The sequence below is a fragment of the Pelodiscus sinensis genome, chromosome 19 (assembly GCF_049634645.1).
Source record: "Pelodiscus sinensis isolate JC-2024 chromosome 19, ASM4963464v1, whole genome shotgun sequence".
NCBI classification, from domain to species: domain Eukaryota; kingdom Metazoa; phylum Chordata; order Testudines; family Trionychidae; genus Pelodiscus; species Pelodiscus sinensis.
This window is the reverse complement of record NC_134729.1, coordinates 16,022,575-16,037,127: the sequence shown is the minus strand read 5'-3', so window position 1 is coordinate 16,037,127 and position 14,553 is coordinate 16,022,575. Positions and strand designations below refer to the sequence as shown.

General features: G+C 64.6%; 1 protein-coding gene across 4 annotated transcripts in view; it reads right to left on the bottom strand.

The window, feature by feature from the left end:
- The window catches only part of PALM (paralemmin), a 48,059-nt gene that overhangs the window by 26,286 nt on the left and 7,220 nt on the right, over nucleotides 1–14,553 (bottom strand). For 2 of the 4 annotated variants that reach the window (XM_075902608.1, XM_075902609.1), the window contains exon 1: nucleotides 2,386–3,175. The exons of 1 other annotated variant lie outside the window; for it this stretch is intronic. In XM_075902608.1, coding sequence (XP_075758723.1) covers nucleotides 2,386–2,669 — 284 coding nt within the window. In that variant the 5' untranslated portion in view covers nucleotides 2,670–3,175. Of the gene's footprint in view, nucleotides 1–429; nucleotides 940–2,385; nucleotides 3,176–14,553 lie in introns of those variants that run through there. One more of the 4 variants, XM_075902612.1, reaches the window with a different exon arrangement.

Here is a 14,553-nt window from a genome sequence, read left to right as displayed (position 1 = left end):
CCGGGCCATGTGGCGGAGCCAACGCCCTGCCTGCTCCAGACCCCGCAGCCAGCCTCCCCGCGGAGCCGTCAGAGGAGCTGGGATTGCGGGGGGCGGGGGGTGAAGCCAACGGGGAGGGAGAAGATCCAGTTAGGAAACCAGAAACCTGCCACATGCCCCAACTCGCTGCAGCCCAACTGGCAGGCAGCTGGCTCCGGTGGCGGGGGCGTCTCTTTGCTGCCGGGCCAGCCGTGTGACCAGCCGTGTGGTCGCAGCCACACACACACACAGACCGTGGGGCTGCGACCACACTAGTGAGCTTCCAGCTGCGCCCTAGCGGAGCTGCTGTGCCGGCAGGAGAGCGCCCGGAGCAACCCCCCTCCTCCAGGCCGCGGGAGCCGTGCCGGCGGGACAGCGCCGCCCACCAGGGCGTGGGCCCGTGTCACTTACGTGGCTCAGGGGGCCGGTTCATTCCCACCCCGAGTGCCACACGCTGACCCCAGCAGCCGAGTGGCGGCGCGGACGTGGCCTGGGAGCGGGAGAAGGCGCCGATTTCTCACTTGGGGGCTGCGTGCCTGGGGGCAGAACCAAATCTGAGCGCTGCTGCGAGACGAGCCGGCCTTGTGGCCACCGGAGCGGGACGCAGGAAATCCCAGCCCTGAGGAGCCCTCCGGCTTGCACGCGACGGATGGGGGCAGGGGGCAGGGTCCCCCTCTTGCTGTGGGTCTATGCAGCAGGATCCGGCTGGGTCGAGGTCGCCCATCCAGGCAGCCCTGCGACAGGCCAGGGGCCCGGCCTGGCGCCCCTCTAGCAATGACCCTGAAACTGGGCTCCAAAGGCGGGACGCACTGCTCTATCCCGCCCCACGTTCCCAGTCGTCTCGCTGTGAGCGCGATGCTCAGTGCGCCAGCCACACGCAGCCGGATCCACAGGCCAGCCCTCCAGCCGCACATTGCACCCCAAACCCCCCACCGCTGTGCTCTGGCTACTGATAGCCCCCGGCTAGTGCAGCCGGGGAGAACAGCCCCCACCCCCCGGCCCTTTCTGCTGCAGCTTCTCCCATCAGTGGGTCGCTGGCAGCTAAAATACACTGCCCCCCCCCCCGCACAGGATCCTTGTTCCTGGCCCCCCCCCCCCGCGCAGGACCCTTGTTCCTGGCCCCCCCCCCGCGCAGGATCCTTGTTCCTGGCCCCCCCCCCGCACAGGATCCTTGTTCCTGGCCCCCCCCCGCGCAGGATCCTTGTTCCTGCCCCCCCCCCCCCCCCCGCGCAGGACCCTTGTTCCTGGCCCCCCCCCGCGCAGGATCCTTGTTCCTGGGCCCCCCCCCCCGCGCAGGATCCTTGTTCCTGGCCCCCCCCCCGCGCAGGATCCTTGTTCCTGGCCCCCCCCCCCCCGCGCAGATCCTTGTTCCTGGGCCCTCCCCCGCGCAGGATCCTTGTTCCCGGGCCCCCCCCCCGCGCAGATCCTTGTTCCTGGGCCCTCCCCCGCGCAGGATCCTTGTTCCCGGCCCCCCCCCCGCGCAGGATCCTTGTTCCCGGGAGGGACTTTTTTGGTAAAAACTTTATGCGGGGGGAGGGGAAATGCAGATTTAGGTCAAAACGCGTTTTGAGTTTGCTGGGCTGTGCGGCTGGAGGAGGGGAGGGGAGGGAGCCCCCCGGGGCTGTGCGGCTGGGGGAGGGGAGGGGAGGGAGCCCCCCGGGGCTGTGCGGCTGGGGGAGGGAAGGGGAGGGAGCCCCCCCGGGGCTGTGCGGTTGGGGGAGGGGAGGGGAGGGAGCCCCCCGGGGCTGTGCGGCTGGGGGAGGGGAGGGGAGGGAGCCCCCCGGGGCTGTGCGGCTGGGGGAGGGAAGGGGAGGGAGCCCCCCCGGGGCTGTGCGGTTGGGGGAGGGGAGGGGAGGGAGCCCCCCGGGGCTGTGCGGCTGGGGGAGGGGAGGGAAGGGGAGGGAGCCCCCCGGGGCTGTGCGGCTGGGGGAGGGGAGGGAAGGGGAGGGAGCCCCCCGGGGCTGTGCGGCTGGGGGAGGGGAGGGGGAGGGGAGGAGGAGGGAGGGACCCCCCCCCCCGCACGAATTCATCGCGCTCCGGCCAGCGTGGGGCTTCGCTGGGTGTTACTCAGGGGCCGGGGGCAGCGGCTCACTGGGCTTTGGGCTCTTTTTAAAAGCTCCGCCTGCGTCTGTACAAAGCCGCCCGGGTGCCCCCGACCCCGACCCCGCGGCGGGGCCGCCCAGGGACTGTTACGGGCTCCGGGAAGGCCGGGACCCCGAGCCAAGCGCGCGGCCTGGCCTCTGCGGGGAGCGGCCCTTTGCTTTGCGGCCAGGCGCAGGGGAGGGACCGGCCCGGCCCAGGGGAGTCGGAGGCTGCCGGCCACAGAGCGGGGCCGGGCAGATGCTGCAGCTCAGGGACCAGCCTCACCTTAAGCAACCGCTGCGAGCACCAGACGCCGCCCCCGCCCCCAGGCTGGAAGCCGCCTCCCTGCTGCAGTGTAGACGGACCCCCGCGCTGGCTCCTGCCGGCCTGTCCCGCCTCTGGCCGCCACAAGGGTCTCCCGCAGCCCGGGGCTGCCCGGGGCAGGAGGGGTCGGGCTGGGGGGCGCCGGGACCCCCTGAGCCCCGAACTGGGGGGACCCCGCGAGGACAGTGGCGCCGGCAGGAACCCAGGGCTCTGGCTGCAGCCACGAACGCGCCGTTCGCCTGCATCTCACGGCCCCTCGGAGGCGGCTGCAGCTTCCTTCGCTGGTGCGCGAACCCGGCCCTCGCTGACGGGGGAGGCCCGGACGCAGTGCAGCCGGGCCGCAGCTGGTGGGGAGGCCCAGGCCCCGCTGGCTGACGGGTCCCTGGGCAGCGCTGCGCAGCGGGCGGGGAAGTCCGACTCGCTCACCGAGCTCTCCAAAGCGCCTTCGAACCAGGGAACAGCCCCAGCGGGCAGGGCCATTTAGCACGTCCGTGGGGCTAAGCCTGCAGCGGGGCCGGGACTGGCAGTGCCACACAGAGCACATGGGGCTGGCAGCTTGGGTAAGGGGGCGCCCCCCCATCCCAGACCGTAACACCCTTGTGCTCCCCGGCTGGGCTGGCAGGCGCGCTCCCCACCAACCTTACACTGGAAACAGACAAATCCTTCCGCTTTTCTCCTCCCTTGGGCAGCTGGGGAAAACCAGAGTGAAAGTGACTTGCTCAGGGGGAAACAGGGAGTCAGTGGCGGAGCCAAGAATTGATACTCCCCCCCCCCCCCCATGTCTCCTGAGAGTGGCTGCTTCCTGCCTTCCTTGCCCTGCGGCAGCTGCAGGGTCCCGCCAGGCCGTGGCGGGAGGGTCCTGCTGGGCCAGAACTTGTGGCTGGGGGGGGAACCTCAGCCTTGCCCCCGTGCCTGTGGCGATGTAGGAAGCAGCAGGAAAAGGGGCCCATGGTTCTCCCCAAGTCTCGTGCAGCCACCGCCCCTGGCGAGAGCACGGGGCCGCTCTGAAATCATGCCCTTGCATATGGATGGGCTGGCGGATGCCCCCGGGCCCGGCTAGCTCCAGAACAGGCAGAGGGAGCGAGATCACGTGGGGGGGGGGGCAGCTTGGGTTGGTTTAATTTATGCCACTGGTGAAGGGTAAATCCATTAACGCGAGTCCCAGGAGCTCTGCCCTGGTCCAGCGCCCGGCTGGGGATCATGTGACGCCCACACCCCATAGCCCTTCCACAGTGACTCGGGGGCTGCTGCCCGCCTGCCGACCCCTCCCCGGGGCAGGGGGGTGGCGAGACAGGCTGGCTTTGGGCTCAGTCACCACGAGCCCAGCCCCCAGCCGGCCAGCTGCTCCCCTTAGAGCTCGGGGAGAGGAGAAAGGCCCCAGAGAACAGGCGGCTGTGGACCGTGCCAGCCTGTGGGGGGAACCTGGGTCGGGGGCCGCTGGCCCCCAGGAACATCAGTCGGGGGCCGCACACGCGAGAAGCCACAAAAAGCCCTCAGCCACGGAAGGGGAAAGACACTCGCCCCATCCCTCACCGGCCAGAGCGGGGGGCCAGGCTAGTAGATGTTACAGCCCCCCAGGGTCTGGGATGGGGCCAAAGTGAGGGGCTCAGTGAGTGGGGGCTGCCAGGGAGTGGGCCTGGTAGGATGCAGGGGCAGGGTGGGGGTGAGAGGGCTGGGCGGGGGAGGGTGCAGCAGCAGGCTAGGGATGTGGGGGTTGCAAGGCTGGAGCACCAGCTCCCTGATGCTGGGGGAGCCTTGAGGGGTGGATCTGGCCCCCGGCCGCCTACCCCAGAAGAGTTAAGTCCTGCAGCCCCCAGGAATTGGGGGGGGATTTCCCAGCTGCTCAGACATCTCCCTGCTCAACCCCCCGTCTCTGACCTGGGGCCCCGGCCACACCCTGCCGAGGGGATCCTGCCAGTAGGAGGGGCAGGGAGACTCTGCCGCCACTGCCCATGCGGCACCTGCCCCCCTCAAATCTCGACTCGTGGATACTCCGAGGGGAAAGACGGGGCAGAGGTCACAGCCCTGGGGCGGGACCCCGGGGACGTGGGCTCATCCCCCAGCCCTGCTCTAGCCCCCTTTGTACCTCTGGAGAAGTCCCTCCGGTGCTCTGTGCCTCAGTTTCCCTTCTGTAAGACGGGGGGGGGGGGTGATAATCCTTCCTGTGCTGGGTGCTCGTTGGGGCAGGGCCCGCACGCTGTGCCTGTGCAGCACCCGACTGGAGGGACCCTCCAAGTAGTAAAAGCCCCCCTGGCAGTGGAGCGTAGGGCTCCGTGTTTCCCAGGCTTGGGGACTGGCTAGACCCGGGGGAGTGAGGTGGGGAGGCAATGAGCCAAGGGAAGCCAAGACCCGCACCTGCCTCGTGCGACTCCCTCTCCCGGGTAGGACTGTGCAGCCGGCCGGCTCCCCCACGGAGCTCAGCTCAAAGCCAGCCACCCCCTTTCCAGAGGGGCTACCGATCCCGCGATTTCATCATTGGCAGCTTGGGCCACGCTACGGGCGCCAGCAAGCTCAGCCGCAGGGTGCGCCCGCCAAGCCGGCCCTGGGCTCCGCACAGGAGTAACCGGGGGACAGTCTCAGGGCGCAGAGTCAGAGACTCATCAGAGGGGTCACTCGCCAACAGCCACCCTCAGAGTCCCACCTCCCCGCAACCATCCCTGCTTCGGCGAGTTCCCTTCGCGCCTCTGACTCACGCGTCCTGCAAACTCAGCCGGCCTGGTCTGATCGTGACAGCGTCGGGGAGCAGAGCAGCTGAACAGAACGCCCCCCCCCGCTCCCCTCCACATCTCCGGCCAGCCAAGCTACCCCCTCCCCCTTCTCCCTGGGCCAGCCATGCTGCCCCGAACCCCCGCATCTCCTCTGGCCAGCCATGCTGCCCCTGACCTCCCACCCACCAGCCCCACCTCCCAGCCCCCTCCCCCATCTTCCACAGCCAGCCACACTGCCCCCCCCCCCCCCATCTCCTCTGGCCAGGCGCACTGCCCCTCTCCCAGCCAGTCCCCCCCCACTCTCAAGTGTGTCTGGTATTTTTTCTAAACCTACCTGGTAACCCTAGGGCTGTGTCTACACTGGCACGCTCCTGCGCAAGTAAACCGACCTCGCACTGTAGAAAATCAGGGCTTCTTGCGCAAGAACTCTGATGCCTCGCTCAGGAAGAAGCCCTCTTGTGCAAGAGCTCTTCCCGAAGAGGCCAGTGTAGACAGGCAACAGGAATGTCTGGTGCAAGAAGCCTCTGTGGCTAAAACGACCATCGGAGCTTTCTTGTGCAAGAGCACGTGGCCGTGCGGATGCACCAGTGTAGACGTAGCCCAGGTGTTTACCCAGCTTTGCACCCTGGGGTCCTCTCCTCCCCAGGGGCACCCAGGGAACCCCCAGGTCCCCTGCCCCCACCTTGCCTCAGTGACCCACTGCCAGTCTTCACCCAGCCCCTGCCTCAGGGCAAACTGCAGCCCGCCCTGGCTGCCCCCTGAAGCCCCAGTAGCTTTAGGCAGCCTGGTGTCTTGCTTGGCCAGAGCTTCCCCAGCCCTCCCTTAGCACTGCTCTACCTCCAGGAAGCCTCCTGCTTCCCTGGCCATCAGGTGCCTCCTGCTCGCCAGCCAGAGCAAGAATGAGCTTCCGGGAGCCCTTCCTTATACAGCCCCCACCGGGCCCTCCTTAGCCAGAACAGCCTCAGCTGGGTCTTGGCTCTCAGCTCTCACTGGGGGCTGGGTCGGCCCTTAAAGGGCCAGTGCAGGGCAAGCGCCCTGTCCCAGGGTTGGAAACGGTCCCTTGAGACGTGTGGAGGAACGTCCACGAGCGTGTTCTTTGCAACCCACGTTCTCCTGGTTCCTAACTAAACCGCGTCGCGCTTTCCCAGCACTGAGCACGGGACATAGTTTGGCTTTGGGTCCCAGTTGTCAGGAAACCGGAGCCGTTAGCGGACGGACAAACAACAAAGAAACGAGCAATCGGGGCTAAGCTCACAACTTCTTTTCTTTCGAAAATTCTCACGACAAATCGCTCGTTTCCAGCCAGCGCTCGGTCACACCCGGCTCGCCCGAGGCCTCGACGCAGTCGCCTCCCAGCTACGCTCTCGTCCATCGCATCTGCAGCCTGGTCCCCGCCCGGCTTTGGTCTGATACGGGGCCATACGCCTGCGCTTTGGCACATGGAACCTCAGAGCCCGAGGCTCAGGGCACCCCACCAGTATGGGAGAGTCCACGGGGGGGGGGGAGCTGAAGCACACAAAATCTACTAGCCTGCCCCCCCAGGCTCTGCTGATTGAGGAGAATGCGGGGGGGGGGGCTTTCTCCTCGGCTGGGGGCCTTGTCAGTGAGGGCTTGCTGGGGGGTTTTTTTGCTTCTCACTTGTGTGCGGCCCCCGACTGATTTTTCTGGAGGTCAGTGGCCCCGACCCGGAAAAGGTTCCCCACCCCGATATGGTGATGGATCGCTGCCCCGTATTCCTTGGCTGGCGTGTTCAATCCCTTCCCCCCTCCACCGTGGGGGCATCTACACAGCACGCTGACCTCGAAAGGAGCTGTGCGAATTGTGTCATTCCTCGATAAAGGGCCGTTCCGACAAGTCCGTCGCCCTCATGGGCCCAGGGCTGCAGGGACGCTGGGAAAGCGAAATACATTTCGAAATAACGGGCGCGGAATTGCTGCCGGGATCCGCCCGGGGTCCCCAAACAGCCCCGCTGTCTAGGCACAGCCTGTGTGTCTTGTCCGTGCCAGAGGCCGGCTCGTCGGCTCACGGCTGCTGCCGTGTGTGTGCCGGACCCTGGCACAGCAGGGCTCTGATCTCGGCTGAGCCCCATTCGTTACCATAATAACCAGGCTTGGTATGAGGGGCCCGGGTTACAGGTGCCGTCGGAAAGGGCTCGCATCCCTGATAACGCAGCAGGTGCCCTCCGCATGCTGGGGTCCTGTTAGCTGCACAGTCTCCTCTCTGCCCGTGTTGGGTACCGGCGGTTGAACTGGCCAGCCTGCGTCTCCGGCAGTCCCACGGCCCCTGGCTCCCCACAGAACCAGCCCGCCTGCTCCCCCCTTCTCTGATCCTTGGGGGGGAATGTAATCCCCACCTGGCCTGGCGCTAGGGCTGCAAAATCCCTTCTGGGCACTTCCCGGCCTCTGTGGCACAGTGGGTATGGAGGGGCCTGGACGGCCCTTAAAGGCCCCCCAATTAGCCGGCGCCACACGGCGCAGGGGCCAGGAAGAGCTGCGGGGGGGGGAGCTGCCAAGGGCCCCACCTGGAGGGCTCGGAACGCTCTCGGCCCCTGCGGGGGGGGGCCCTATCCTGCGCTGAGCACCTCCCCCGCCTGCCAGAGACGACGGAAGTGGGGAGGTAGCGGCTCCCCAGGAAACATAAGGGGGGCAGATCCCCCCTTGAACTCCCAGGGAGATGAGAGCAGGACCCAGAGGGGCCAGAGCGGCTGTGTCCAGATGGAGCAGGAAATGGGCCAGGAAGCATGCAAGCGCCCCTGGGCCCCCCCTTCCCAGCCTGCAGCTGGCTGCTCATCCCATCCTGGGACTCAGTTTCCCCTCCTCTCTATGCAAGGAGCTTCCCCCCTCCCAGCCTGTTCCCGAGAGCCCAGGGGCTCATGGACAACGTGACTCTCTGATAGTCGCCACGTGCCCATCACCACGGCATCCAGCCCCAGGCCTCTGGTCCCCCAGCGTCTGGGGGGAACTGCCAGGTGCCTGTGTAGAACTGGGGGGGGCTCCAGCTGGCTCCCTGGTTCCCCATCACACCTCCTTCCTGGTCTGTCAGCCTGCGAGCTAAAAAACTCGGGTTAGGGCGGGTCTTAGCTGACGGGTGGGGAGAAGTAACCTCCTAGTTCTCATTAAAGAATGTGTGAGAGTGAGCGTTTGTTTTGCAAATACACACACACACACACACGCACACACACACACACCACGCTGCCCGTGGGCGGAAGAGAATGACAAATGTGCAGTAGGAGGAAGGGGCGTGTGGGTGAGTGAGAAGAAGGAGAAATACCGACTGGAGGGATGTACCTGCCTGTGGGGGGCTGGAGGGCATACTGGCGAGGCATCTGCCTAGGGGAGCTTTGAAGGGAAGGCACCAGCCTCGCCCACAGGGGCAAAGAACGAGGTGTAAAAACCCACCCGGTGACTTATCTCGGTGCCTACAGCCGCCTGCTTCCTGCTCCTCTCGCGCCCCGCGCCGGAGTCTCACAGGGTGTGAAATCAACGCAAAAATAAAATCACAGAAGGTTTCGTTTCTGCATCGAGTAATTGGGGGAGGGGGGCAGAATGCAGTCAGTGACTGTGTTGGGGAAAGGCTGTGTATGTATGTGTGTGTGCGTGCGCACATGTGCGTGTGTGCACGTGTGCGTGCACGTGCGTGTGTGCACATGTGTGTGCATGCATGCACACGCGTGTGTGTCCTGCTCCACATGCCTGGCAATCAGAGTTCCTTCCAATGCTGCTAGGACAATTCCGCACTTTCAAAAACCAACCAAAATCCCCAGCCCCGACTCCGAGCCCCTGGCCATCCCCTTCCCTTTCCCGGCGTTTCTTGCTGCGCTCTGGCCAGCTGAGCTCATGGAGGGGAGCGGCTGACCCAGCCACCCGGCTGTGGAAGGGAGTAGAAGACACAGAGCATAAACAACAGGGTGGAGAACAGCTGAGCCCTACCCCCACCCCGCTTGGGGACTTCCGATTGCATCCCCCTCCCCCGTCTTCCACGCCCTGGCAGCAGAGTTGGCGGGGCCTGGACACACATAAATCCTGATGCAACCTTATAAACGCTTCCCTGGAGAGGAGCCGTGGTCTGGCACAAAGCAGGAGAAAGGTCAGCGCTGCAGCTCCTGGCCAGGATTCCCAGAGCCGAGGGGAGAAAGTTTCCTGCGGTCCCAGGCACAGAAATCACAACGCTCCAGCCTGAGCGTGGAGAAGCCGCACGCCACCCCCCCAAAGGTCCCATGAGCTTTTTAAAACCAGAACCCAAGCTGGGTTCTGTGTGTTTGTCTCCCCATCTGGCCTCTGCCCGGGGTTGGAACCCAACCCCCGTCCTGTCCACACACAGACCCAGCCCACTAGGTGTGTCTAGACTACAGGGGGGTTTTGAAAAAACGTCCCCTGCGCCTAGAGTGCAGCCGCGCTCTTTCGAAAGTAAATCGACAGAACGCGGCAGTTTTTTCGATCGCGGTAAACCTCCTCTGCCGGGGAATAATGGCGGTTTTGGAAAGGCGCGATTGAATGCAAACTCTGCTTTTCGAAAAATCTCCTTGTAGTCTGGACGCTCTCTTTCGAAAGAGGCTTGTACCCTGGACATAGCCACTGTGACCTGACTCTACACCCTGGCACTCTGCAGCGTGGCCGAGACAGCGGAAGGCCACGCCCGGGCAGCCGGCGAACCAGCACCAGGCACGCTAAAGCCAGGGCTTAGACCGCCCGGGCAGGGGAAGGGGCCGTGCAGGTTTTGCTTCACCTCCACGGGAGAGAGACCTGCCCCCCTTCTCCTTGGAAAGGGCAGCCAAGACCTTTTGCATCAGCTCAAGACTCCCACGCGCTGTGGCTTTAAGAAAACACCAATGCTACCAACCGGCAGGGGAAACCCAGACTCACAGCTGAGCCCCGCTCCCCGGTCATGCCCATCCACGGCCCTTTCCACCTGGGATTGCCAAGCGCTTTCCAGCGGCGGGCGGTTCTGGGCCCCGACAGCCTTCCCCCCCACGCAGCCCTCCGCTTCGTCCCATCGCAGCCCACGCGGCCGGCAGCAGGGCTGGCGGCGAGCAGAAAGCAAGGCCACCCCGTGGAAAGGCAGCCCTGGCCTGGCTGTTGTACCACGCCAGGCCGCTGACAGCACTGCAGATTACTGTGCCTATCCACAGAGCCCACGTCCTGGCTCAGGTCCTGCCCGTGCTAGGCGCTGGACAGACCAAAGAGTCACTTCCCCAATGGCAGGACAAGCTCAGGCAAGAGAACGTCAAAATAAACCAACACAAAGACAAGCAGGAAAAAAACTAAAAACAAACTTTTCGGGGGGATCTCTTTTTCTGCAGAAAGCAGCCAAAAAACACCCATCCTGCAAACCCTCCCTTTAAACACTGGATTAAAGTCCCTCTTGGACAGGCCTGGAATTGGACTGGCGTTGGTCCTGGCTACCTGGCCCCACTGGAGCAGGTGGGGGGGCTCCGTGGGTCTGGGTCCCATTAGGAATTCACATATTGGCCATCTGAGCTTTTTTACCCCCAATTGAATCATCAGAACCCAGCAATGGGATAAACTGTAGCAAGCTCCCAGGTATGTGTGCACACCACTCTCCTCTAGTCTAGGAGATGTAACCAGGACGGCTTAGCTGTGTGTGTCATAGGCTCCGTACTGCTCACCCCTCCAGGAGATTCCCCTTTAGTTCAGCCCTGTGAGAGCCGGGTTCTCTCCCCCGTGCAGGGCAGTGACTGCAGTGAGGATTTTCGTTCAATGAAGCGAGAGGGAATCTGGGGGTATGTCTGCACTACCCCGCTAGTTCGAACTAGGAGGGTAATGTAGGCATACCGCACTTGCTAATGAAGCCCGGGATTTGAATTTCCCGGGCTTCATTTGCATAAGCGGGGAGCCGCCATTTTTAAATCCCCGCTGCTTCGAACCCCGTGCAGCGCGGCTACACGGGGCTTGAACTAGGTAGTTCGGACTAGGTTCCTACTCCGAACTACCGGTACACCTCGGAATAGGAATCCTAGTTCGAACTAGCGGGGTAGTGTAGACAGACCCCGGGAGCTTTTCTACTGCTCAGGGACGGGGCCAATGCAGCCCGGGGTGACAGTGTGACGGGGCCCCGCCGAGTTCAGACACTTTGAGCGGTAGCCGCTCCTGCTTTGAGCGCTGAAGGTTCCCGTTCAGCCCCCAGCCCCTCCCCTGCCGGGTCTGTAATTTGGACCCTCGTGTTTCCAGCCAAACAGAATCCCGCGCCCGCTGGCCGAAACTGCCAAGCTCTCGCCTGCCCTTCCGCTGGCGGGCGCGGCTGGCAGAGATGGAGGCAGGGCCGGCACCTCTGTGTTCACTGAGATCCGCAGCCCGGCCTCTGGCCCCTGGAAGGTCTCGGCCAGCAGCAGGCACACGGGCGGAGCGGGGCAGCCAACGCCCTGCCCAGCCAGCCACCCGCCGGTCGGGCGGCCCCGTCTCCTCCCCGGCCTTGTCTCCCGGGGTGAGCACCCAGACGCCGGGGGGCCCATCCACCCTCAGCAGGGGGCAGGGAGCCACTGGGCAGGACACACAGCAAGGAGGCCCCGTCCCTCGGCCCATGGCCAGGGGCAGCGACCGGCGCAGGAGCAGCAATTTGCAGAGCAGGGAGGCTGGGCCCTGCCCTCCCGCCAGCTGCCGTCTGGCCAAGTGAATTAAGGGTTTATGAACCCAGAGGAGGGTGCCGGGAAGCGCTGAGACGGGGGCGGGGGTGGGGCACGACCGCCACGTCCCATCCGCAGCCCACGGCTGACCCGGCGGCGGGCTCACGGGGGGGCAATGGGGGCCAGTCAGCAGCTGAGCGCCGGGACACGCCCTGGGGCAACGTTCCCGCCCGGGGCTGACGCTGGGGGGAGGGAGGTGGAAAAAGGGAGAAGGAAGACGAGGGGCGGGGAGGAAGTGGGATGGGCAAGACGGAGGAGCTGGGTGTGGGTGGGAGAGCCGAGGAAGGAGAGAGGCATCCGAATGGGGGGGAGGAACTGGGGGGGCAGAACGACGGTGGCACCACCGGGAGCTGGCTCAGGTGCGTGTGGGAGCAGCCCCCCCCCGCAGGGAGCGCCCGATTCCCGGCGTCTACCGATGGCAAATCGGAACGGGCAAATCGCTAAGCGCCCGCGGGGCCCGGACTGGGCTCTCCCCTCGGCCCGGCCCAGCCCGGGTCCTGGCTGCCAGGCCCTGTGGGAGCCGGGGGGGGTGGGTTCTGTGGGTCTGGCTCCCCCCATTAGGAAGTCACTTATTGGTGATTTATAGCTTACACCACTGGGAGGCGGGTGCCGTGGCAACATCGTCATGGTAACGGAGCTTAACCAGGCATCCAGGGACCCAGCTGATGCGCAGAAGGGGAGGCAGGTGGATTTGCAGCTGAGTGATGAGTCTGCTACGGAAACAAATATACCCAGAGGTGCTGGAGGCCCAGCCCCACCCCGCCCCTGGCCCAGGGAACGTGTCCACCAAGACCCAGCCAGCTCCGAGAGTCGCACCCCATGGCATAACCCGCCCCCCATGGCACCCCGTCTCCTCTGCACCCGTCCACGCACCCTCCGCCCCGCACCCGGACACCCCTCCACTGCCACAAACACCTTCCCATTGCTGTTCAGAAAGCACTTCCCCTCCGGTTACACACACACACACACACACACACACACACACACACACACACACACAGCTCACTGCCCTTTATAAAGCACTTCCCTTCCGATCACACACACACACACAGCTCACTGCCCTTTATAAAGCACTTCCCTTCCGATCACACACACACACACACACACACACACACAGCTAACTGCCCTTTATAAAGCACTTCCCCTCCGATCACACACACACACACACACAGAGCTAACTGCCCTTTATAAAGCACTTCCCCTCCGATCACACACACACACACACACACACACACACACACAGAGCTAACTGCCCTTTATAAAGCACTTCCCCTCCGATCACACACACACACACACACACACACACACACACACACACACAGAGCTCACTGCCCTTTATAAAGCACTTCCCCTCCGGTTACACACACACACACACACACACACACACACAGCTCACTGCCCTTTATAAAGCACTTCCCCTCCGATCACACACACACACACACACACACACACACACACACACACTCAGCTGACTGCCCCTTTGTAAAGCACTTCCCCTCTGGTTACACACACACACTCAGCTGACTGCCCGGGCGTTCTCGCCTGTGCTGACCGGGCCTTTTTCCGCGCGCCAAAGGAAAATCGATGACCTTTTGTCTCCTTCCCCCCTGACATGGAACAATCGTGTTTATTTGCCTGCCTCTGGTTTTTCCCATTATCTCATCCAAACGTGCAAAGAGCCGAGAGCTCTTTCCAGTGCCTCTCCCGCTCCCAACAACCCGGCCCCTTTCCTGGCATTCCCGCCCTGGCCCCCCATCACTCCCCGACCCCCGGGGCAGACTGGAGAAAGCAGGTAGCCAGCTGTGCTCCCCCAGAGGGGAACGTAGCCAAAAGGCCTCACTCCAGCTCGGCTCCACTGGCCGTTGCAGCATTACAAGTCCTAGTGTAGACGGGCCCTGGCATCAGCTGGGGGTTCCCATGCAGGAAAGCAGCTCCCAGGCCAGTGGGAACCAGTGCAGCAAACTGGAAATCGAGACGGCGACCCCAACATTCATCCGCTGAGGAGCTGGACCCAGGCCAGCCGACTCTGCCCAGAGCTCCCCCATCTGCTGCTAGGGTGGAGCCAACCCAGGGTCTGTCTGCAGAGCGAGCCTGTTCGATGCACTGGGCAAGGCCACGCGCCTTGATCGACAGCCGGGGTGGGGCGGGAAGAGAGGCGCGTAACTGATAGTAATCGATGAGAAGAGCAAACAAGCTGGCAATCGGCAAGGCCAGGCGGCGCGCCCAGGAGGAGAGGGGCCCGCGCATGGCGAGGTGCAGCCACGCGACGGGTGGGGCGGGGAGCAGAGGGGCCAAGCGGGGATCCCAGTTCCCATCGTCCTTTCCTCCACTCCAGGCTGAATGGGGATGGGGCCAGGGAACAGACGGGTCCTCGGGGTCGCAGGCGGGGGCAAAACATGGGGAGGGAGGCCTGGACAGGAGCATGCTGGGGCGCCTACCAAGAATGGATCGCAGGGGGACCAGCAGACAGGGCCTGGGACTCAGGTGATGCGGATCCATCGGGGACCGGGGACCCTCAGCACCGTCCCCACCCTGGCAGCCCGTGGACACGCCTTTCGTGGGCTGCAGAAGGGTTCCCGACCACGCCCCTCTCGGGGGCACCGTGGGCTCCGGGCTGCATGCAGAAGTCACTGGGGTTTGAAGCCCCCCCCCCCACGTCCCCTCAGCGGAAGGAGGAGGGAGGCTGGAAAAGCAGCGCCCACGGGGGGTGGGGCAGGGCCGGGCTGCCATCTGGGAACCGTGTCTCAGTTGTACGCGAGGCGCCCAGGCAGGACCTCCCGG